General features: G+C 49.6%; 9 protein-coding genes across 9 annotated transcripts; 7 read left to right on the top strand and 2 right to left on the bottom strand.

The window, feature by feature from the left end:
- Positions 1–429: 429 nt before the first annotated feature.
- On the top strand, positions 430–4,820 carry N7529_008615 (uncharacterized protein; the record flags this gene model as incomplete). Its single annotated transcript, XM_057244142.1, has 4 exons — positions 430–2,148; positions 2,199–4,209; positions 4,259–4,326; positions 4,380–4,820. The coding sequence occupies 4 exons, from the start codon at positions 430–432 to the stop codon at positions 4,818–4,820; spliced, it is 4,239 nt and encodes a 1,412-aa protein (XP_057095680.1).
- A 245-nt stretch (positions 4,821–5,065) lies between these two features.
- N7529_008614 (zinc-binding alcohol dehydrogenase family protein) lies at positions 5,066–6,103 on the bottom strand (the record flags this gene model as incomplete). The annotated part of the gene is made up of 1 exon (XM_057244141.1): positions 5,066–6,103. One exon carries the CDS (start codon positions 6,101–6,103, stop codon positions 5,066–5,068), a length of 1,038 nt encoding a protein of 345 aa, XP_057095679.1.
- Positions 6,104–7,971: 1,868 nt separating this feature from the next.
- On the top strand, positions 7,972–9,626 carry N7529_008613 (putative MFS transporter; the record flags this gene model as incomplete). The annotated part of the gene is made up of 3 exons (XM_057244140.1): positions 7,972–8,159; positions 8,226–9,256; positions 9,313–9,626. 3 exons carry the CDS (start codon positions 7,972–7,974, stop codon positions 9,624–9,626), a joined length of 1,533 nt encoding a protein of 510 aa, XP_057095678.1.
- A 447-nt stretch (positions 9,627–10,073) lies between these two features.
- N7529_008612 (ATPase inhibitor IATP mitochondria) lies at positions 10,074–10,534 on the top strand (the record flags this gene model as incomplete). The annotated part of the gene is made up of 4 exons (XM_057244139.1): positions 10,074–10,207; positions 10,255–10,323; positions 10,372–10,437; positions 10,495–10,534. 4 exons carry the CDS (start codon positions 10,074–10,076, stop codon positions 10,532–10,534), a joined length of 309 nt encoding a protein of 102 aa, XP_057095677.1.
- A 199-nt stretch (positions 10,535–10,733) lies between these two features.
- N7529_008611 (MCT family MFS transporter) lies at positions 10,734–12,298 on the bottom strand (the record flags this gene model as incomplete). The annotated part of the gene is made up of 4 exons (XM_057244138.1): positions 10,734–10,896; positions 10,951–11,226; positions 11,288–11,393; positions 11,449–12,298. The coding sequence occupies 4 exons, from the start codon at positions 12,296–12,298 to the stop codon at positions 10,734–10,736; spliced, it is 1,395 nt and encodes a 464-aa protein (XP_057095676.1).
- Positions 12,299–13,007: 709 nt separating this feature from the next.
- On the top strand, positions 13,008–13,505 carry N7529_008610 (uncharacterized protein; the record flags this gene model as incomplete). Its single annotated transcript, XM_057244137.1, has 1 exon — positions 13,008–13,505. The coding sequence occupies one exon, from the start codon at positions 13,008–13,010 to the stop codon at positions 13,503–13,505; it is 498 nt and encodes a 165-aa protein (XP_057095675.1).
- A 410-nt stretch (positions 13,506–13,915) lies between these two features.
- On the top strand, positions 13,916–14,215 carry N7529_008609 (uncharacterized protein; the record flags this gene model as incomplete). Its single annotated transcript, XM_057244136.1, has 1 exon — positions 13,916–14,215. The coding sequence occupies one exon, from the start codon at positions 13,916–13,918 to the stop codon at positions 14,213–14,215; it is 300 nt and encodes a 99-aa protein (XP_057095674.1).
- A 3,460-nt stretch (positions 14,216–17,675) lies between these two features.
- N7529_008608 (uncharacterized protein) lies at positions 17,676–19,855 on the top strand (the record flags this gene model as incomplete). The annotated part of the gene is made up of 6 exons (XM_057244135.1): positions 17,676–17,879; positions 17,935–18,052; positions 18,132–18,299; positions 18,348–18,862; positions 18,915–19,049; positions 19,100–19,855. 6 exons carry the CDS (start codon positions 17,676–17,678, stop codon positions 19,853–19,855), a joined length of 1,896 nt encoding a protein of 631 aa, XP_057095673.1.
- A 399-nt stretch (positions 19,856–20,254) lies between these two features.
- N7529_008607 (esterase/lipase family protein) lies at positions 20,255–21,082 on the top strand (the record flags this gene model as incomplete). Its single annotated transcript, XM_057244134.1, has 1 exon — positions 20,255–21,082. The coding sequence occupies one exon, from the start codon at positions 20,255–20,257 to the stop codon at positions 21,080–21,082; it is 828 nt and encodes a 275-aa protein (XP_057095672.1).
- Between the last annotated feature and the right edge of the window lie 43 nt (positions 21,083–21,125).

Raw genomic sequence — 21,125 nt, 5'->3', positions numbered from 1 at the left:
TAGGGCATACAACATTGTAGATGTACCAGATGGATTGTGCGCCATGTGGGAATATTCCGCTGAGTAAGCGGGGTTAATGAGCCTCGGGAGCCACGCGCCCTCCGAGGGTCCACTCTGACTTAGACCTAGACAAAGTAGTGGATCAACCATTCTGTTTGAGCGAAATCTATTCTGCGAGATCCAGAGCAAATTCTATTTTTTTGTCGCATTTTGGCTCCGTAATCAGATCCCACGGCGCCAATCAGATACACCGTTTGCTTCGGCCTCGGACTTTCGGTCACCTTTGATACCGTAGGCCCACCACGGCTTATTGCATCCCTGAACGCTCCGTATTCTCATAAAAGAGATGGATGCCCGCATTGAAGAGGCGCGTGCTCATCAGTGATTTTCAGCCTCTTTTCCCTCTGATTCTCTTTACAACTCTGCACCATGGAGGGGTCAGAAACACCACCAGGGTTCCATGGAATCCAATTTGACGCCGAAAGCGCCGTGACGGTGACAGGCGATGAAACTCCCCGCAATGATAGCCCTAATGTCAAGGCTAATGACTGGAGTATGCTGTCCAAGCTCCAGGAGGAAAACGACCGCAACCTGGCAGCCGGATTCAAAAAACAGGAACTCGGAATCACTTGGCAAGATCTTTCTGTGCAAGTGGTCAGCTCAGAGGCCGCTGTTAACGAGACCGTTCTCTCCCAATTCAACATCCCCGTCAAGGTCAAAGAAAGTCGACGGAAGCCTCCTATGCGCACGATTCTAAACAAAAGCCATGGCTGCGTGAAGCCGGGTGAAATGTTGCTCGTTCTAGGCCGTCCTGGAGCTGGCTGTACCACTTTGTTGAAAATGCTTGCCAATCGACGAGGCGGATACAAATCTGTGGAGGGCGATGTTAGATTTGGCTCCATGAAGCCCAAAGAAGCCGAAAAATTCAGGGGCCAAATAGTGATGAACACCGAAGAAGAGATATTTTTCCCGACCTTGACAGTTGGTCAAACAATGGACTTTGCTACTCGGCTCAAGGTCCCCTTCCACCTACCGGACGGCATGACTGCCTCTGAGTATCAACAAGCATCCAAGAAGTTCCTTCTCGAATCTGTGGGAATCTCCCACACTGAAGACACTAAGGTCGGCAACGAGTACGTTCGTGGAGTCAGCGGTGGCGAACGTAAACGTGTCTCTATTATCGAATGCATGGCCACCCGCGGATCCGTGTTCTGCTGGGATCAGTCGACCCGTGGTCTTGATGCCTCGACTGCCCTCGAATGGACAAAGGCTATCCGAGCCATGACTGACACTCTGAATCTCTCTACTGTTGTGACTCTGTACCAAGCTGGTAACGGTATCTTCGATTTGTTCGACAAAGTACTCGTCCTCGACGAAGGAGAGCAAATTTTCTATGGCCCCAGAGAGCAGGCCAGGCCATTCATGGAGGAGGCGGGTTTCAAGTGCATGGAGGGCTCTAACATTGCCGATTTCCTAACCGGTGTCACCGTTCCTACCGAACGCAGGATCCGGGACGGCTTCGAGAACCGTTTCCCTCGCAACGCTGAGGCTCTCAGAACCCAATATGAAAAATCACCAATTCATGCCCAGATGTCAGCAGAATACTCTTATCCTGATTCTGATCTCGCCCGCGAGCGCACCGAGGAGTTCAAACAGGGTGTGAACTTTGAAACATCCAAAAAGCTGCCCAAGGACAGCCCCTTCACTGTCGGGTTTGTTGATCAGGTCAAGATCTGTGTGCAGCGTCAGTACCAGATTCTATGGGGTGATAAAGCCACATTTATCATCAAGCAGGTGGCCACACTAGCGCAGGCTTTGATTGCCGGTTCCCTGTTCTACAGTGCCCCCGATAACTCCGGCGGTCTCTTCATCAAATCTGGTGCCCTTTTCTTCTCTCTTCTTTACAACAGCTTGCTGGCCATGAGTGAAGTGACCGAATCGTTCTCTGGACGACCCGTTCTCGTCAAGCAGAAGGGCTTTGCATACTTCCATCCAGCTGCCTTCTGTCTCGCCCAAATTGCGGCGGACATACCTGTTTTGCTCTTCCAGATCTCAATGTTTGGTATTGTGGTCTACTTCATGGTCGGACTCACCATGTCGGCAGCAGCATTCTTCTCTTACTGGATTATCGTCTTCACCACCACAATGGTAAGTCACCTCACCTTGTTTGACATGGCTATAAACTGACAAATATGCAGGCAATGACTGCTCTTTTCCGTGCCATTGGCGCTGTGTTCTCTACTTTTGATGGTGCTTCGAAGGTTTCAGGTTTACTAATCATGTGCACTGTTCTTTACACTGGTTACATGATCCCTAAGCCTTCAATGCACCCATGGCTGGGCTGGATCTTCTGGATTGATCCACTTGCCTACGGTTTCGAGGCCCTGCTGAGTATTGAATTCCACGGAAAGAGTGTGATTCCATGTGTCGGCACCAATCTGATTCCAACCGGTCCTGGATACGAAAATTCTCAGGCATACCAGTCTTGTGCTGGCGTGAGGGGTGCTATTCAGGGCCAAAACTTCGTCACTGGTGACAACTACTTGGCATCTCTCTCATACAGTCACTCTCACGTGTGGCGCAACCTCGGTATTAACTGGGCCTGGTGGGCTCTGTTTGTCTTCCTTACTATTGTCGCTACTTCTAGGTGGAAGTCTCCCTCTGAGGCTGGCAGTACATTGGTCATCCCCCGTGAATACTTGCACAAGCATGTCCAAAACAATCAAAAGGACGAAGAGGGCCAGGTCTCCGAGAAGAAGGTCTCCGAGGGCAAGAATGAGCCCGATAACCTTGACAACAAATTGGTCCGCAATACCTCCGTTTTCACCTGGAAGAATCTTTCATACACAGTTTCGACACCCACCGGCGACAGACTACTCCTTGATAATGTGCATGGATGGGTAAAGCCTGGTATGTTGGGCGCCTTGATGGGATCTTCTGGTGCCGGTAAGACTACTCTTCTCGATGTTCTCGCCCAGCGCAAAACCGAAGGAACCATCAACGGCTCCATCATGGTCGACGGCCGCCCCTTGCCCGTCTCATTCCAGCGATCAGCCGGCTATGTCGAACAGCTCGATATCCACGAACGCATGGCGACGGTCCGGGAGTCACTGGAGTTCTCTGCCCTACTGCGTCAACCTGCCACCACTCCTCGTGAAGAGAAGCTTGCCTACGTCGATGTTATCATTGACTTGCTAGAACTCCACGATCTTGCTGATACCATGATTGGCAGTGTTGGAGCCGGTTTGAGTGTCGAGCAACGCAAGCGCGTCACCATCGGAGTTGAGCTTGTCTCCAAGCCCAGCATTCTTATCTTCCTCGACGAGCCTACCAGTGGTCTCGATGGCCAGAGTGCGTACAACACCGTCCGATTCCTGCGCAGACTTGCAGATGCAGGCCAGGCCGTTCTTGTCACTGTGCATCAGCCGTCCGCCCAACTCTTTGCTGAATTCGACCAGCTGCTTCTCCTAGCGAAGGGCGGTAAAACTGTGTACTTTGGTCCCATTGGAGAGAACTCCCAGGACATCAAGAGTTATTTCTCGCGCTACGGCGCGCCCTGCCCTGCTGATACCAACCCAGCTGAGCATATGATTGACGTTGTTTCCGGCCAACTGAGCCAGGGTAGAGATTGGAGCAAGGTCTGGCTGGAATCACCAGAGCACGGCTCCATGCTCAAGGAGCTCGACACAATCATTGAAACCGCTGCATCCAAGCCGCAAGCAACCCTCGACGATGGCCGCGAGTTTGCTACTACCCTCTGGGAGCAAATAGTGCTTGTCACGAAGCGTACCTCGATGGCTTTGTACCGGAACTGCGACTATATTAACAACAAGTTTGCCCTCCATGTCTCGTCTGGCTTGTTCGTCGGTTTCAGTTTCTGGATGATCGGAGACTCTGTTGGCGATCTTCAGAGTGTGCTGTTCTTCATTTTCAATGCTATCTTCGTGGCCCCCGGTGTGATCAATCAGCTGCAGCCGACTTTCCTTGAGCGTAGAGACTTGTTTGAAGCGCGCGAGAAGAAGGCCAAGATGTACTCTTGGAAGGCGTTCACAATCGCCTTGATCGTTTCTGAGTTCCCTTATCTTGTTGTCTGCGCCGCTCTTTTCTTCAATTGCTGGTACTGGACCGCTGGCATGACTGTCGAGGCGAGCAAGAGCGGCAGCATGTTCTTTGTCTTCTTCCTCTATGAGTTCCTCTATACTGGAATCGGTGAGTAAACCCCTCCTTTCAATCTGACTCATATTAACAAAAGATTAAGGTCAATTCGTCGCTGCATATGCGCCAAACGCCCAACTAGCCGCCATGATCAACCCCTTGATCTTGGGTGTAAGTTCCCTACCTCGTCACCTTTCCCGAGCACATCAGCTAACAGTATCCAGACAATGATCTCATTCTGTGGTGTTCTGGTTCCTTACGCCCAAATTGTCAGCTTCTGGCGCTACTGGATCTACTGGCTAAACCCTTTCAACTACCTGATGGGCAGCATGTTAGTCTTTGGCCTTTTCGACCGAGAAGTCAAGTGCAAGGAGCAAGAATTTGCCATGTTCAACCCTCCCAACGGATCAACTTGTATCGAGTATCTCAGCGATTACATGCAGACCATCGGCGCCCGCATGAACCTTGTTAACCCTGAGGCTACCTCTGAATGCCGTGTGTGTGAATACACCCGCGGATCTGATTACCTGGTCACGGTCAACTTGAATGACTATTACTATGGTTGGAGAGACACTGCCATCGTGGCTCTTTTCGTGATCAGCTCGTATGGGCTGGTATTTGGTCTTATGAAATTGAGGACCAAGGCATCCAAGAAGGCCGAGTGAGGTGATTCGAAGTTTTGGTGTCTGTGATTGTCACCGATTTCAAAGATTTTTTTGTTTGGAGTTTGTTTTCCCCTGTGTTATGGGGTCCCTAGATATACATAAAACACCATAGATGTTGTTAATAGAGTCCTAATCTAATTTTCGAAGAATATAAGGGCTTGATTCTTCTGCTTCCTATTTCGAAAATGACGTCCTATAACGTGGGAGCAGACGCAGCCACAATACATATATGATCACGCCATCCATTAGAGTGGCACAACAATCTTGGTGCCACTCACACCACCCTTGAGCTTGTCCAATGCTGCGTTCACTCCGCCCAGACCACCACTCTCAATCTGGATAGCAGGGCTGGGGACTACCTCCCCGGACTGCAAACCGGTCTTCAGCCAGCCATGAAAGACCTCATAAAAGTGCTTCTTCCTGGCAATCTCATCCATGGATGGCATGTTAAAGGTGATATCCGTATTGTCGAGCGTAGGGTGACCTTCGGGGAGAAGAGGCGAGTGCGCAACCTTTGCCTTTACATCGCCTTTGGTCTCCTTGAGAACGTCCAATGTCGGCTGCAGAGCTCCATCAACCACGCAGTGTGCGCTGTGCAGCTTGACGCCATCCTTCTTCACGGCACTGACGATCTGATTGACGACATCGCTTTCCTTGTAATCGAAGACAGCGTGGGCTCCGAGCTTCCTGACGAGATCGTGGTGCTTGGGGCTGGCGGTGGCGTAGACAGTGAAGCCGAGAGACTTGGCCGATTGGACGGCAAACGAGCCTACACTGCTCGATGCGCCCCAGATTAGGACCGCCTGTTTGTCCGCGGGCGTGTACTGGATGTTGAGCGAAATGCCGATTGTGGTCCAGGCAGTTAAGGCAGTCAACACGGCCAAGGGGAAGACCGCGCCTTCCTCGAAGGAGAAATTGTCAGGGAGTGGAATTACAACTTCGGACTGAGCCAATGTGTATTTTTGGAAGGAGCCGTGGTCTGGGGAGCCGCTCTGGTAGAAAGATGTGGCAAGGGCAATGACTCGACTTCCTGGGCCGGGGACGGTGGTGACATTTGCGCCGAGCTTGGTGACGATACCAGCAGCATCGCACCCGATGATGGCGGGGTAGATAGGCACAGGAGGCATGCCATAGTCGCGCTGGAAATGGTCGCAGGGGTTCAAGGCAACGGCTTTGACTTCGATGAGGACCTCGTTTGGACCGGGTTCGGGGGTGGGACGCTTGCCAAGGGACAAGGGACCACCCTGCTGGGGGAGAATGGCGGCGTCGTGTTGAATGGCCATGATGGATGCTCGATGATTTGATGTCATGATTGCTGTTGTGGATGTTTCTCTGGTGAAAAGAAAATGCGGTTTAACCTCAGTAGGTTCTGAGAGATCGAAGGTGAGAATGAAACCTTGGAAGATAGAAGGTGAATCAATGGTGTTTATTTGGTGATGATAAAAACGAAAAGGAAGTGTGCAGCCGTGGTGAATTTATATTTTGATTTTCAGCCTGTGTACTTTAAATCCGATACATCCCCAAAGGCCGATTCTAAGGTTCTGGGAAAATTGAATGAGACTGGGATATGACCCAAGTGATGACCACGGTCGAATCAGATTAGCGATGCACAAGTAGCTCATGATTGTCGTTACTCCGTTGTTGGAGTTATCTGTCATTAAATCCGAATGCTATCGGTAGGATTCCAGACCGAGATTATGATGCCGTAGAATTCATAGTTAGTGACTTGCGATGAATACGAAATGTGGTTAGCGTCCTTTTTTAGTGCGAACCCGCAAAACCCCCTGTGAATCAGACACCGCGATCTCGCGATTTCGAAATATAGATCGTTACAGATATATTTTCATCATAAAGGAGCTAAACGACCACTGCCCAGGTAAGTGGCTAGAAAATTCGAAAGTTCTCATATTGGGGGATATGTTCCATCTCATCATCTCAAACACCAAAAAAGAAGTATCGGAATGTGTTTATGCCATTCGGCGAAAACACGGCCAAAATCAAGGTGAAGCCGGCATTGCAGAGGTAGAGCCTAAACACTCAACGTACGTGTCTCAACATAAAAGGTGCTATCTACCGAGGACCATCCATATCGCCCAGGGTTTGTTTTTGAATCTAGAGCAAAAATAAACTACCAAGCCGCAATACTAAATAAATCGTACGATCGCAACATACTGTAGGGTCTTACCCAAATGCCGAAGAGCATAATCCATGCTACGGGACCTCGGAAGCAATACCGGCTAAACACTGTTGGTTCAACATGCACGGAGGAAGTGCGAAACCTTTAAACCTTCCAACTTTCATTGTTTTGGGAGATGAGTGAGAGCAACAAAATGGATTAAAGTTTTGACCAGAGGGATCGGCATGGTTGAGTTGAAATACAATGACCACTCTGTAATCTCGCTGCATTTTACCTACGATTTATGTGTGTTCGACAGGTTTTTTCGTGCCTTCATTTTCCTTTTAGCTATATAATCGAATTATTTCGGCTGATACAACAAAGCCAAACTTCTTTAGACAAACTCACCTCGGGGTTAGGTGCCCAGATCCAGTGCCCAGCACTCATCATCACATCAAAGGAGAAGCGGAGGAAACAAGGTTAATCATAGACTCCACACGGACTTTGTCCGAGAGCACATAGCCCCAAGGCACGGACGGCACTGGGCCGCGAGTGTCATGAAGCCCGAAACTGCTTGGCAGCCGACTGGGACTGGATAAATGTGTATCTCCACGGCTTAATCTTGAACCAATATCATGATGAATATTTGCCTCCACCGTGTGGGGGTCCGTAAGTATCTCACCTATCATGACAAGTCAAATATCAAATAACCGCATATAACGTATCATGACACAATATATCCTCGTAAAACCTCCGCATTGGGTGGTTTCCCCGCAAATTGATTGGCGTAGACCCACGCGTGTTTCCCCCACGTTTCCCCAGAATTTCACGGGGTAAATGCGGTCTGCCAATATCTGCCAAGATCCCTGGTCGCTGATACTATCCCGAGTCCTACAGGTATTGTTTTGCACTAGTCGACTTACAGACTTTAAACATGACTTGGTCCATGCTGATCCCCGCAACATAAATGCTGCCCGCGCCCGTAAATATTGTGCTTTTATTTCAGTCTGTGTCTAAAGACATTTGCACTCAATCATGACAACTGAACATGCAATTACCGATGGGGAGTTGGGGGAGAAGATCGACTTGACCCATGAGGAGGTCGTTCATTTGGCCCAGTTGACTGATGAAGAGAAAATCCTGGAGAAAAAGCTGCGCAGACGCATCGACGCGCTGATTATGCCGCTGGCGATTTTGGTTTATCTGATGAATTATATTGATCGGTGAGTTCCAAGGTTGAAAGACTATACCACCCACCCATCGTCTATCGAAAGCTAACACGGCGCTAGCAACAATTATGCCGCCGCGAAGCTCCAAGGCCTCGAGGCGGATCTCGGCCTCGACGACACAAAGTACCAGACCGGTCTCTCTATTCTGTTTGTTGGATATATTTTGATGCAAGTGCCATCAAACATGCTTCTGAACTATATGGGCCGACCATCCCTGTATATCGGGTTCTTCGTGTGTGCCTGGGGCATGGTATCTGCATTGACAAGCCAAGTCTCAAGCTACGGAGGCATTGTTGCGTGCCGATTTATCCTCGGTCTGGTCGAAGCGCCCTTCTTCTGCGCTATCCTCTTCTACTTGTCCAAGTGGTACACCAAGAAGGAGCTGGCCTTCCGCATGAGTATCTTCTACTCCGGTTCTCTCCTGAGCGGTGCTTTCGGAAACCTCATCGCAGCCGGAATTCTCAACGGCCTTAAAGGAAAGCGCGGCCTCACTGCCTGGCAGTGGCTGTATATCATTGAAGGATCGATCACAGTCGCGATTGGATTGGCGATTTGCTTCATTCTGCCCGACTTCCCGGAAACATGGAAGCTGTTGAGCCCGGAGATGCGCCACGTCGCACAGAGACGACTTGCAATTGAGGCTGGCGAAGCCGATCTCGACGAAGAAGGTGGAATGAGTCAAATCAAGGGTCTGAAGCTCGCTATGACCGATATCAAAACCTACGCATTTGCCATCGCATACATGTGCATCACTGGAGCGGCTGGATTCCAGAACTTCTTCCCAACTTTGGTGAAGAGTTTGGGTTACAGCGAGACTATCTCGCTTGTGCTCGTGGCCCCGCCGTACCTCTTTATGGTCGCGTATTCTCTTTGCCATTCGCTGCTGTCCGACAGGTTCGGGAAGAGATTCTGGTTCTTCGTCTACCCAATCCCAATCACCATTATCGGATTCATTATCTTCATGACGACGCACTCATTTGGACCGAAATACTTTTCGTTCTTTTTGATGGTTTTTGTCTTTGCCCAGAACGGAACTCTATACTCCTGGCTGGCTAGTTCAATTCCTCGCCCGCCTGCTAAGCGCGCTGTTGGTAAGTGATACTATGCAGTCACCCCTCTGTATGTTACATGAGACTAACGTAGACAGCGTTCGCATTTTTCAATTCTCTCGGCAATAGCGCTTCGATCTGGACGCCTTTTACGTATCTTGACAGTGAGGCACACCGCAATTTCCCCACTGCTATGGGCGTATGCATTGCGCTCCAGGCTATCGGCGGACTGATGGCCGTCTTTTTGTACTTCAATCTACGTTCACTCAACAAACGCCAGGAGCGCCTTGAGAACGAGGAAGTGCAGCTAAGCGAGAAGGATCTCCGTCGGCTGCAGGCCACCGCTGACGTTGAAGGTATTGATATTGCCGCCGCTCGACGGCTGCAGAAGGGATTCCGCTATGTGCTGTAATGACATCATTTGGAACGGAAATATATCAATATTGAATCTGTCCACGTTGACCTCCGTGATCCGACCGTAGTGTAAGAGCGGCCATGGCGGTCTACATCAATTTAATACATCTAACGCGGCTGCACGCGGAAAAGGTTTTTGCCAAGTGCAGGTGGTACGACCATTTAGTCCTCTGGTAAAACGCGGTGCTGTAGGATACGCAAATTGCCCAATCATGATATCCCGCATCAAGCCATCCATCACCTGACCCGGTCTCGTCCCGGCATGAAGTCATCTACATATGTATGTTTCATTTAACTGGCAAACATAGCCGGTGATCACTTCCACACTCCAAATTATTTCTCACAAACCAAGCCATTATATATTCAACTTTATCTCAAGTACAGTAGTGTACAATCAAGCAGACAGCTCGATACTGGTCTCCACTGATCGACAAAACCCACCATCATGCAATCGGCGCTCCCACGACCCATTCTACGGATAACCACCAACCCAGCGCTTCTGCGGTCGTTTTCTGTTGCTCCGACCGCCATGGCTGCTGGTGATCTGGGGTCTACGAAGCCCAGAGGCTTCATGGCCGAGTATGCACTGTAACATAATGACGTCATTGATATCTGACCATCGGCAGGAAGGACTCCTTCACCAAACGCGAGGCTGCGCACGAAGCGATGTATATTAAAAAACTGGAAATGGAGAAGTATGTTCTTTCAAGTCTATTTGGTGATCGGATTTGACGCGGTGATAGGATCGAGCGACTCAGGCAGAAGCTGCAGGAGCAGCGCAAGCATATGGACGAACTTGACAAGCATCTGTAAGACTTTAGAACCTCTCCTGCCGAAACGCCTACTCGAATTCTGACAGGATATAGTGATGAGTATACAAAGAATCAAGGTGGCGAGCTCAATTAGTCCTGAGGTACGAAGAACTCAAAGTCTTGGTTGCCAACCATACAATTATGTCGCGGTGAAGAGAAACACACAACAAGTCTTGCACCATTTCTGTAAGAGCGCGTCTTTTATATTCGTTACGGTATAGGAAAATTATCAAATGCAATGAAACCACATCGTTTGAGTTTACGACATTTCTTCAATGTCCCTTCATGATTCATTAGATCTTCGCGTGCCACCTCCACCTGTAGCTCAAACAGGCCCATCTTGCCATTACGAACATCCCGAGCGCAACAATCAAGACACTCCCAAGATACGCGACCATGGCTCTCTTTCCGACTTTATCGAGCATCTCACCACCAATGGGGATACAGATCAGTGTGCTGGGATCTCGTCAGCGAGGAACTGCTATGATGTAAAATCAATAGGTGACTTACGCAAAGCTGACAATCGAATAGGTTAGCCCGAAGCGTCCGCCTACCTCACTGGCTTTGGAAATTTGCCCAATACAGGCCGGTGCTAGGCTCAAGAAGGAACCAGATGCCAACCCGAAGATAGCAGAGAATGCATAAAGCCCTGCCAGAGTGCTGCCAAATGGCAACCATACGACAAACACCGCGAATGCGCCCACGGCGATGAGTGCTGTTTGGGTGTTGATCCTGCCGTAGCGATCAGCTACACCTCCAGCTACTAATCGCCCTATCGTGGAGGCTCTGTGACAGAAAGGGTCAGTGGTTTCTTAAGAAGTATGCTGGGGCCAGTCTTATCACATACACATTCAGAACGGCGAGCAAAACAACACTATCATTGGTTGAAAAGCCTTGCATCACCACATATGTCGGGTAAAGACCCAGTCCAGCAAAGACCTCCAGTTCAAGTCCTAGCTTATAATCAGCAATGACGCCTTTCTTGTGTCTCATTTCCAGCAGTCTCACCGAATATACCAAGAGTTAACCAGGTGAACCTCGCATCCTGCAAAGATCGCAAGTTGACAGTCGACTTGCTTCTGCCCTTAGGAAGGCGGGCCCTGACCAAACTAATTCCGACCATGCACATAACTAGCACCACAAAGGCCAGCAACCGAATCGTCCACTTATACCCCAGTCGAGTAAAGCCGGATCTGAGCATGAATGGAAATACCACACCACCGAGCCCCGCCCCCGCCATTGAAATACCGATAGCAAGTCCTGCTTTTCGGTCAAACCACTGAGGCACACTGGCCAAGGCTACTGTGCTCAAAAAGGCCGTGCCAGTCCCAGATAGTACGCCCAGAGTCAACACAAAGTGCCAATAAAGATGACTTTCAGCCAGAAGAAGAAGACCCGTGATATAACACGCAGTACCGGCCATGAGGATGTACGTAGGCCCGTAACGGTCAAACATCGGCCCAACCTGGACTGATAGACTCAGACCGAAGAACGTGAACAAGCCTGGAATCCAGCCCACGGCACTCGGCGAATAGTTGGACAACTGGTGGGAAGCGAAGTAGTTTTGCAAAATTCCAGTAGTATTCATTACCCCGAACGTGCTCATCAAAAGGAAAAACGAACCAACGACAACACTCCACGAGCGGAGTCCTCCGTCGGGGAAAGCATCATCGGTACCATGGCCCGTGAGATGGGTTGTGAGCGTGGACAGGTCGGCCGGGGGCTCGACAATTGAAAATGCTGACCGCGGGGCCTCCTCATCGAAGTTGGGATTGTGGCCTGAGGAAAGGTTGGAAACACTTGCTGAGGCCGATTGCCATGGTTCTTCTTGCACAGACACGCTGCCCGACCTTTGCATATCAACGGGTTGGGACCTTGAGGATGGAGCCAGGAGATTGTGGAAGCTGTGATGTTAAGTTACACGGAATCACAAAAAGAGTTTTCAATGTCTGGTGAGTCATTACGATAAGGGCTTGCACTAGTCGCACACCATGATTCATGGCGGGGTTGTGGAGTATACATCGGCAGCGCCTTCCGACTGTGAGATGGGGAATACGGGGTGGGCAGTGGTCAATCAGAGTACGCCGCGTTGAATATACATGAGTACAGTTCTAGGCGAGTTAAGACCACCTCGCGTTTGATGAGTTCGATTGTCGAATTGTATGAAGAACGTGGCATTCTTTGCGGCCTAGATCGTCATCGGATGCCGTCCCGAGGTACATCGAGATGAGACCAGGGCATCCCGAAAGGCAAATGCGGGAATGAATCAATAATTGTGATGTTCAACTCAGATCGTGCCTGTATGTGAGCATCAATTCAATGCTGGGATGTGTAGTTGGGATGAAGATCATTAAATGGCATGACACCCGTCACCACCCGATAAAACGCGAGAGATCCCGATTTTCTGAAAAAGCCGAGTGGCATGATAGAAGATGGGCCAGCTGACGTCGAAATGACTATAGATATATTTCTTCAATGGCTTAAACCTATATATTGTATATCTTCGATCTCATGTTGTAAATCGCAGAAGATTCAAATCCAAAAGATTCATAACATCCATACCCACAATGTCCGCAACACAATGCACCAGACTCCTCACAAGACACATCCCTCAAGTGAGGAGAAAACGACAACTACAAAACCCACATGTCACCCTCGTCGGCAGTCCATCTCCAAGTCACAACCCAACCATTGACTCCGACCGACTCCCCTACCGACTTTACGAGCTCTCGCTCAAGAAGATCCGCAAAGAGGCACACGCCGCCGAGCCCGATCTCCGCCATGTCATTGCGGGAATCTCAATGCAAAAAAGTGTTTCTAGCGCAGTCCACGATGACCTCCTACACCAAGTCGATATGATCGAAAATGCCAGACCAGGAAGGATTCCTCTCCTGCCGGGCGCAGATGAGCCATGGGAACATGAAGAGGTCGTATCAAACCAGCCTGCTAATCCCAATGCTTGGGATATGCGGATTCTCGACCAGGCCCTCTGTGAGATGGAACGGGCTAGCAGAAAGGGAGAAGTGGCGAAAACGGTGTGTTTCCAGTTGATTAGTGAGATGTAAAATTACTAATAATTGATGATACCAATGAATATATGACATGTTTGAATGAGCCTCATCGTTTCGTGTGAAATAGAGTGTATCGTGAAGTATAGCGCCCCCATGTGCTTACTATCTCTAAGTGATACAACCACTCACGGTGACTTTGAACGCCCTTATAGAAGCGGCGGTAGTTAAACTAGGAAGATCCTACCTAGGTATCCGGTAGAGAAAATAATATGGAGACGCAACTGTCGCGTTCTTCTCAAAGCCATCGACATTTTCATCGACGCACGCGACCACCACCCCGAAGTTCTTCAATGGGGCTTTTGGCTGACACCAAAAGGACATCGCTTTATATCCAGACCGAGCGTGAGTAGGATTCGCTCCAGTCTAAGGAAGAAGCTGTGCGGGACCTATAGGGTGCAGTGGACATGAAGAATAACAAGGCGAAGCAAGTGGTCTTGGAGGGCAGCTTGGCCACCTTTTCGGATATCGATTGGTACGCAACTGCGGCTACAACTGCGGAACAAACAAAAAAGGAAACTATTTCTATATTAGCCGGCTTCGAAGAATTTGCTCGACATATAAGTGAGGATTTGCAGGTTGACCAGGACACCCGGAATCATCTCCACATCGTGCAGAGTATTCGCAGCCAGTCTGACTCAATGATTAGCCTTGCCGCCTGCGAGGCCCGGCAACTACCGGCTTTTGGGATGTGTGAATGTAACTAGATTGGTCGACGCCGGCATTCTCGAGGCTTTCTACTTATATGCCGTAGGAATCAGACCTGGACCCATTTTAACCATATGTTGTGGCCATCATCTTGAAAGCACATACCTAGGTGGCAAATGGTGTCCAATTATAGCTTAGCTTGATGCTGTAACTACAATTTAATCTGACTTCTATTATTGGTAGATGGGTATTGATAAGCATACTTGGAATATGTTGCCATGTTGTCAAATTCGAAGCTCGAAAGACTTGGATTGTTATTAATTGTGTTGGAAATAATGTTGTTGGACACCTGTACATCTCAGTGATTTGTGTTAGAGATTCACAACCTTCCTAAAGCGATCAGATACTATATAGAGACCGTGAGATTAGAAGGGAAAATCAGGGTAGACTCCGTTGAAACAGCAAGTCGTAATCTATCGCATTTGCTACGCGACATTTACTATATGCTTGGGAGATGGCGGCTCGCTTGTGGCATCCGTTATAAAACTGGATAGTTTTGCGATCTCGTGTCATTTTCCATATAATCAGTCTTCCTCTCCATACCTTTCGCAATTCAAGCCCGAGACTGATTTCACCACCTAAGCTCTTTTCAGACCCCTTCTGCGGACGAGAACTCAGCACTTGGACCCAATTGGTTTGACATGGCTTCTCTCAATAGCACTGGCCATGGTCCGCTTCAGGTCCCAGGATTTAGCTCAATCCCCCTAAAATTTGAATTGGCCCCCGAGGCCCGCTTTGCCCATAGGTTGGTTGAATATCGCCACTCGCCTCGATTGACCAAGTGAGAGATGGCTATGCTCGACTCATGTTACATATCACGGAGTAGCCTGTATGGAATCGCGCGATACTGGACTCGGATGAGACCAAGCTAGCGCAGTGGTACCAGGACGCCAAGGAAGGAACTGAAGGATTTCTTATCAGTACCGCCACATGGAATTGGTGCCTCGCGGAACTACGCCACAAAGCGGAGATTTGGCAGACAACGGGCCATCTCTTAAGTTTTAATAGCTCCTCCGCTGTGTGTCAGGCCAATTTGTCAATGACAGTGTTGCCGGAGGAATTCCAAAAGGAGGTTACCCGACTAGGGTCACAGCAAAGCCATGATTCCTCCCTTGTCGATCCGTCTCTATTTCCGCTAGTGAACGACCGTTCCAATGTATTAGACCAGGGTAGAGCTATTTCTTTGGATAATTTATAGGGATTAGTTGATCCGTTTACCAAAGACCTACCGATCCATCCGCTCGCCCAAACCGGAAGACGGCCGGGGTTAGGTGTGTTCCCCGAGCCTGCATATAGAGGGCAGGAGAGCTACTGGTCGAATCGGTTCCAATGGCTTCTCTGCGAAGTGCAGCTCAGTCCTCAAACGCTAAGCAACACGCCGATGTTCAAATTACATCATATGTGAATAATCTCTACCCGGACCACCATACGGGGCTATACAGACACCTTGAGCGCCTCATGGCAGGTGCGGTCTCTTCTTAGAACGAGATTCTTTTCTTTAGCAATACCCTCAGACGCCTTCCGCCACGCATCTTAGCATATGTTTGCCAGATCCACAACAACAAGGTGATCACGAGATATTTGACCTAGTGTCTGGATAGCTCACCTAGTCTATGCCGTGTGATACATATGAAGAGTGGCAGGAGCGATGTGACGCCGCTCGCGATTACATCACAGGGCCTAAGGTACCAAGATGGAAGCAGGCGTTTTCTAGCAAGCATGAAATTCTATTAGAAGACATCACCCTAGAGCAGTGGGACTGCCTAATAGATGTGCGTCGTGCCATTAATTCTAAACGAAGGCGGAGAACCTAGTTCAACTATCCTGAACCCGGCCCCTCATTTTCGTATGAGCAATAGGAATAAGGTCAATTTATAGGACGCGCAATAAACCCGCAGCGTGTTAGGAAGTGCCCGGATCCACTACACCATGATCGTATTCCGGTGAGACTGGAGCAGAAATTTCAGTATGACGGTTTCTAGGTCGTGGTAGAGATTACTCGCATCAAATTCACACTAGAGGATCCCGTGTATTCTGGAGATACTCATTTCCACACCGAGGGGCTCCATAACGATCATATTGTTGGCACCAGTTTATATGTATTGGAATCTAAGAATGTAGCCCAGGCCCGGCCTAACACTTATCGGTCGAAGTAAGACTCATTTCGCCTAAGGGATGTCAGTCAGCCTGGCAATATGACTCTTGTTAAGCTTCGTCTAGTCGATCCGCGCTATCGAGTATGCTCTACACGCAATATACCTCCACAGCAGCATGACTGGTGGGCCGCTGCAGCGCAGTAGGCATCGGATCTCAATAAGCGCTTTCCCCGAGATTTAGTACTTTCCGTCATGGAACAGGCAGACTGGTGGCCTGCGTCTGAAGTCGAGGCACGGCGCTTGCGGGAAGATTTCTATGGTGATCACGAGCGCGCGCGAAAGGCCATTAATGATTGTGTGGGGCACCATGTTGTGATTTTTCTTCCTTATGATGAATGGAAAGCTAGAGATGTGACAGACACGACTTGTTGCGCTGGTTGCGAGTCTTCTTAATATCTCTTATCGAACGTTTCATTTGCTTTGGACCCTGAGACAATTCTAGAGCGGCTATCTCCAGATAGGCTGATATGTTCATATGCACTGACTTCCCTTCTCAGGCTAGCATGACAGGGTAGATTCGCTCGGGGTCAAAGAGGTCGGACTCGGACTCGGAGTCCATTAATTACTAAAGACCGAGAGGCCATATTGATGAGATAAATGTGCTTAAATTGTTGGAAAAACGCGAAAGAGATAGTGCAAAGGTTGGTCGTGAAAGGTGAGAATTCTTAGTGTATGACCTGAGGGGTCTTGACAATTTTTTTTCATCTTTTCATCTTTCATCTTCACTACGTGCTAATAGTAGTGCTTAAAGGTACATAATCTTGTTTACGGATTTACATCCTTAGGTGTGGTGCATTTGCATAGAGATTAACAGAAAAGCGGTCAGCTGTTGCCTGATTTCTCAAGCAGGCAGTGCGGTTGCAACCAAAGGGGTGTGATAGGATCACTACCCTATATGTATGGATGGAGGCGTTAATGCTAGACAAAAAAGGCAATTTACACCCTTGCTGCTTTACACCTTCTTCGAGCTTCATCATAATCCTTCAACCTTGAACAAATGTTTGAATAACTAATCATAACGTGTTTTGCCGAGGCCCCAACGTCCAATGGCAAGAGCTCCATGCAGACCCGTTTACAATGGCGGGGTCACTTCCACCCATCAACACTCATCCACCTATCACAGCCCCTTGCCTGGACTAATGCCAAAACTAGCTGCGCCAACAGCCCATCAGAATCAAGTCGGCCCACCCTGAAGCTGGCAGATCTCGGAGGCCCCCTCGGAAATCTGACTCGCCTAAATCCTGTCGTGCCGTTGGCCCAGCATGACACTCCCCTTCTCCCCCATAGCATCCCATGCCGCGCCATGGTCGGTGATACGCGACAATTCCTCGATACGCGAGCCAGGAAGGCTCCGAACCGCCAGTCACGATCCTGCAAGGTCTGCCGGCTCCGCAAAGTCAAGGTCCGTATCGTGCTCAGATCGCCTAGTGCCGGCCCTTTCACCCATCCCATGCGTCTTGTCCCACTCACTGGTAATGTATCATCCATAATTCTGACGTCCCTGTTAGTGTGACCGAGTCAAGCCCTGCCATGCCTGCTGTGCACATGGCTATCCTTCAAAGTGCGTCTATGAGAACTTCCCCGATGAAGAAGCTCGCCCTATCAGTCAAGCGGAGGAGATCCGGAATTTGCGGGCGGAAATCCGAGACCTGCGATCGAGGATAGATGACAAACATGATGGTACGCATGTCACCAGGACCCGCTCACTAGAACGTGTCTCAAGGGTGTGGATATGGAACCGTGGCTGATATCTGTGCAGGAGATGGGGCCCAAGATCTCCAACGGCTGGATCGGCTCGAGAGCTTATTTGAGTCTATTCGATCCGCCCCCATACAGACTGTCGATGATATTGTTCGCGATGTTCGGGCCGCACATGCCGGTTTAAAAAAAAACCTGGTTCCTGTTGGACCGTGGGAAGGAAGGGAATGTATGTTACACTTCATTTGCTCAAGAATCACCGCTCTAACATGTCCAGCCTATGAATCCTATGAGTACCCTTCGCCCGCGTCGTCTACTCTGCCTATTCGAAGGCGTTTACTGCTCAATTCTCCAGCAGAGGATTTCAATAGTTTGCCGGTCGAGGATGATGATGACGACGACAGCGCTTTGGAGCGGATGTCGGTGGATAGCGGCAGTGGTTCCGACTCATCTGGAACAATCTCGGTGATGAACTCGCAACGACCAACTATTGATGTGTTTGTCGAGAGATTTGTGGATGCATTCAGCCCTGAAGTGGACATGAAGTCTGGACGTGCAGGTGCATTGCGAGCTGCCGCAGAGATTCGAATGTTTTCACCACTCATTACCGATGCGTTCGAGGCTGTCTCGGTGGCCTTCTTTGGCCGTTCCGTTCAGAACAAACAGATTGAGGCATCTGGGTTTCGACTTTACCCACGGGTGCTACGTGGGTTACAAGATGCGTTGGTAGACCCTGAAAAGTGTAAATCAGAGTCAACCTTGGTCACTGTGATTCTGTTGCTCGCATTTGAGGTGGGCTTTTCTATATGTCCCTTTCAGTATCAAAAGATTCTAACTTCAGCAGAGTGTTGAACGCACTACTCAAAGCGGCGTCTCAGCTCACGTTCGAGGAGCAGTACGCTTGATCGAGCACCGTGGGCCAGAAAACCACATGTACGGAGTTGAGCATCTTCTGTTCGCAGAGCTCCGTCCATACTGGGTAAGCTCCCAATATTCCAATAATTGAGAATCCCATCTCTGACAGCTTAGATTGCTGGTGCTTTGGCTGCTCGACAACCCTCATTCCTGGCTCGTGAAGAGTGGAAAACCATCCCATGGTCGGCAGGAACGACCAAAAAGGATATTCTTCACCATTTGCTTGACCTTGCAGCCGAGATTCCTGGTTATCTCGCACTCTCCGATGCTTACAAAGAAGCACAAGTAACGTCCGTGATGGGTGCACAGGAGATGGTTGTCAAACAGTCTACAATTTGGAACGGTATAGCTGAGCTCACAGCCAAATTCCACCAATGGTACCAAGAATGGGTAGTGACATATCCTGACGGAGCACCGCAAGAAGTCGAACAATTAGCCGATCAAGGATTCCCCGTCTTCCAACGCCGTGATCTCCGCACTGGGGCTACTTTTACCCCAACGCGATACTCCTATCCAAACCTCCTCTTGGCACAGACCATGTGTCTCTACTACGCCTTTCGGCTCGTTTTGTCCTCGGTTGACTCCCGGCCCCACGATCGTGTCTCACCTATGGAGCAGTACGACTTGGGATGCGGAATCTGCCGCACACTCGAATTTTATATCCTCACTGCCCCAGGCAACATGATTAATCGTCTTGCGTTCCCTACACGGGTGGCATGGGAGGCATTTCCCGATGGTGGCCCAGAGCGTCGGTTCATGGTCGAAGTGCTGCAGCTAGTTGAAAAACGCCATTCACTAGGACTATGGGGCAGCGCCATGCCCGAATTATCTACACGACAATCTTCACCATTAAACACGGGTAGTCCGTAATGTGGATGCCAATAAGAATCTCTTTTTTGTACGGATTTAGCGAGATATGCAGAGAACAGGAAATTCTGGCAAAAGATCGGAGGAAAAGAGGACCCTCAGCTCTCCACCTTCATCAATATTTCAAATAATGAATAGGCGAAATGATGTATCCAAAACAAATCTGTCAGACGAACGCTGATTGGCTGAAATAGAAAGATCAGCGATGGATCTATAACCGAATCGAGTTGGTGCCGGGAGGGGTTCATAAAATTGACCAATCACAGGTAGAGTGGATAGATCAATAATCGATAGTTCGGGGGCTGATGGAGAAAAAAAAAGAAAAGGAGATTTGTGAATAAATATAAGATCGGTGGTACCTTCAACGGAACGAGGTCTTTTGACAGCTGCCAAACCTTCGCTATGCCTTCCTTTACCCGTCTAGCCCTGTCTGCTCTCGCGGCCACCGCAGCCATCGCATCAGGAATCAATGATTTCTCCTGCGAAAGCTCTTCCAACCCAGTCATCTTTCTCCACGGCCTGGGCGCAACCTTCTATGAGGACCTGAACTTTATGCAGTACTGGCTGCAAAGCAAAGGCTACTGCACATACGCCAAGACCTACGGCGCATACGATGGCTTCCCATTACTTGGCGGCCTGAAGGCCATCAACGAGAGCGCCCCCGAGATCGCAGCCTACATCAAGGAAGTGACCGAGAAGACCGGCAAGGCAAAGGTCGACCTCGTCGGCCACTCCGAAGGCGCCTTCCAAGCTCTCTACGTCCCCAAGTTCGAGGGCGTCGCCGACAAGATCGATAAGATCGCTGCCATCGCCCCGCCTACCCATGCCACTTCCTTCGCGCATCTCTACGACCTCGCCTACGTGTTCGGTAACTCTTCGCGCCTGGCTGTCGGCGATATCCTCGATCTCGTTGGCTGCCCTGCTTGCAATGATGTCGGTCCCGATGGCCCCGCCATTAAGCGCCTGAATGATGGAACCCCCATCGCCCAGCCCGGCAACAAGATCACTATCATTGCTTCCAAGTATGATGAGCTCGTCACTCCCCCCACCACGTCTTTCGTCCACGAGGACGGCGTCAGCAATATCTGGATCCAAGATACTTGCCCACTTGACCCTGTCGGCCACATTGGCGAGGCTTATGATTTAAACGTCTGGCATTTGGTCAAGAACGTCCTGGACGAGACTCCCAATCGCAAGTTCGTGTGCTTGCTCGGATCGCCCGGCAAATAAGTGATTATTTTGTATAAAACTCTGTATTACTGTATATAATAAT

This window comes from Penicillium soppii (assembly GCF_028829465.1).
Source record: "Penicillium soppii strain IBT 18220 chromosome Unknown utg000006l, whole genome shotgun sequence".
NCBI lineage: Eukaryota > Fungi > Ascomycota > Eurotiomycetes > Eurotiales > Aspergillaceae > Penicillium > Penicillium soppii.
This window is presented reverse-complemented; position numbering and strand designations above follow the sequence as displayed.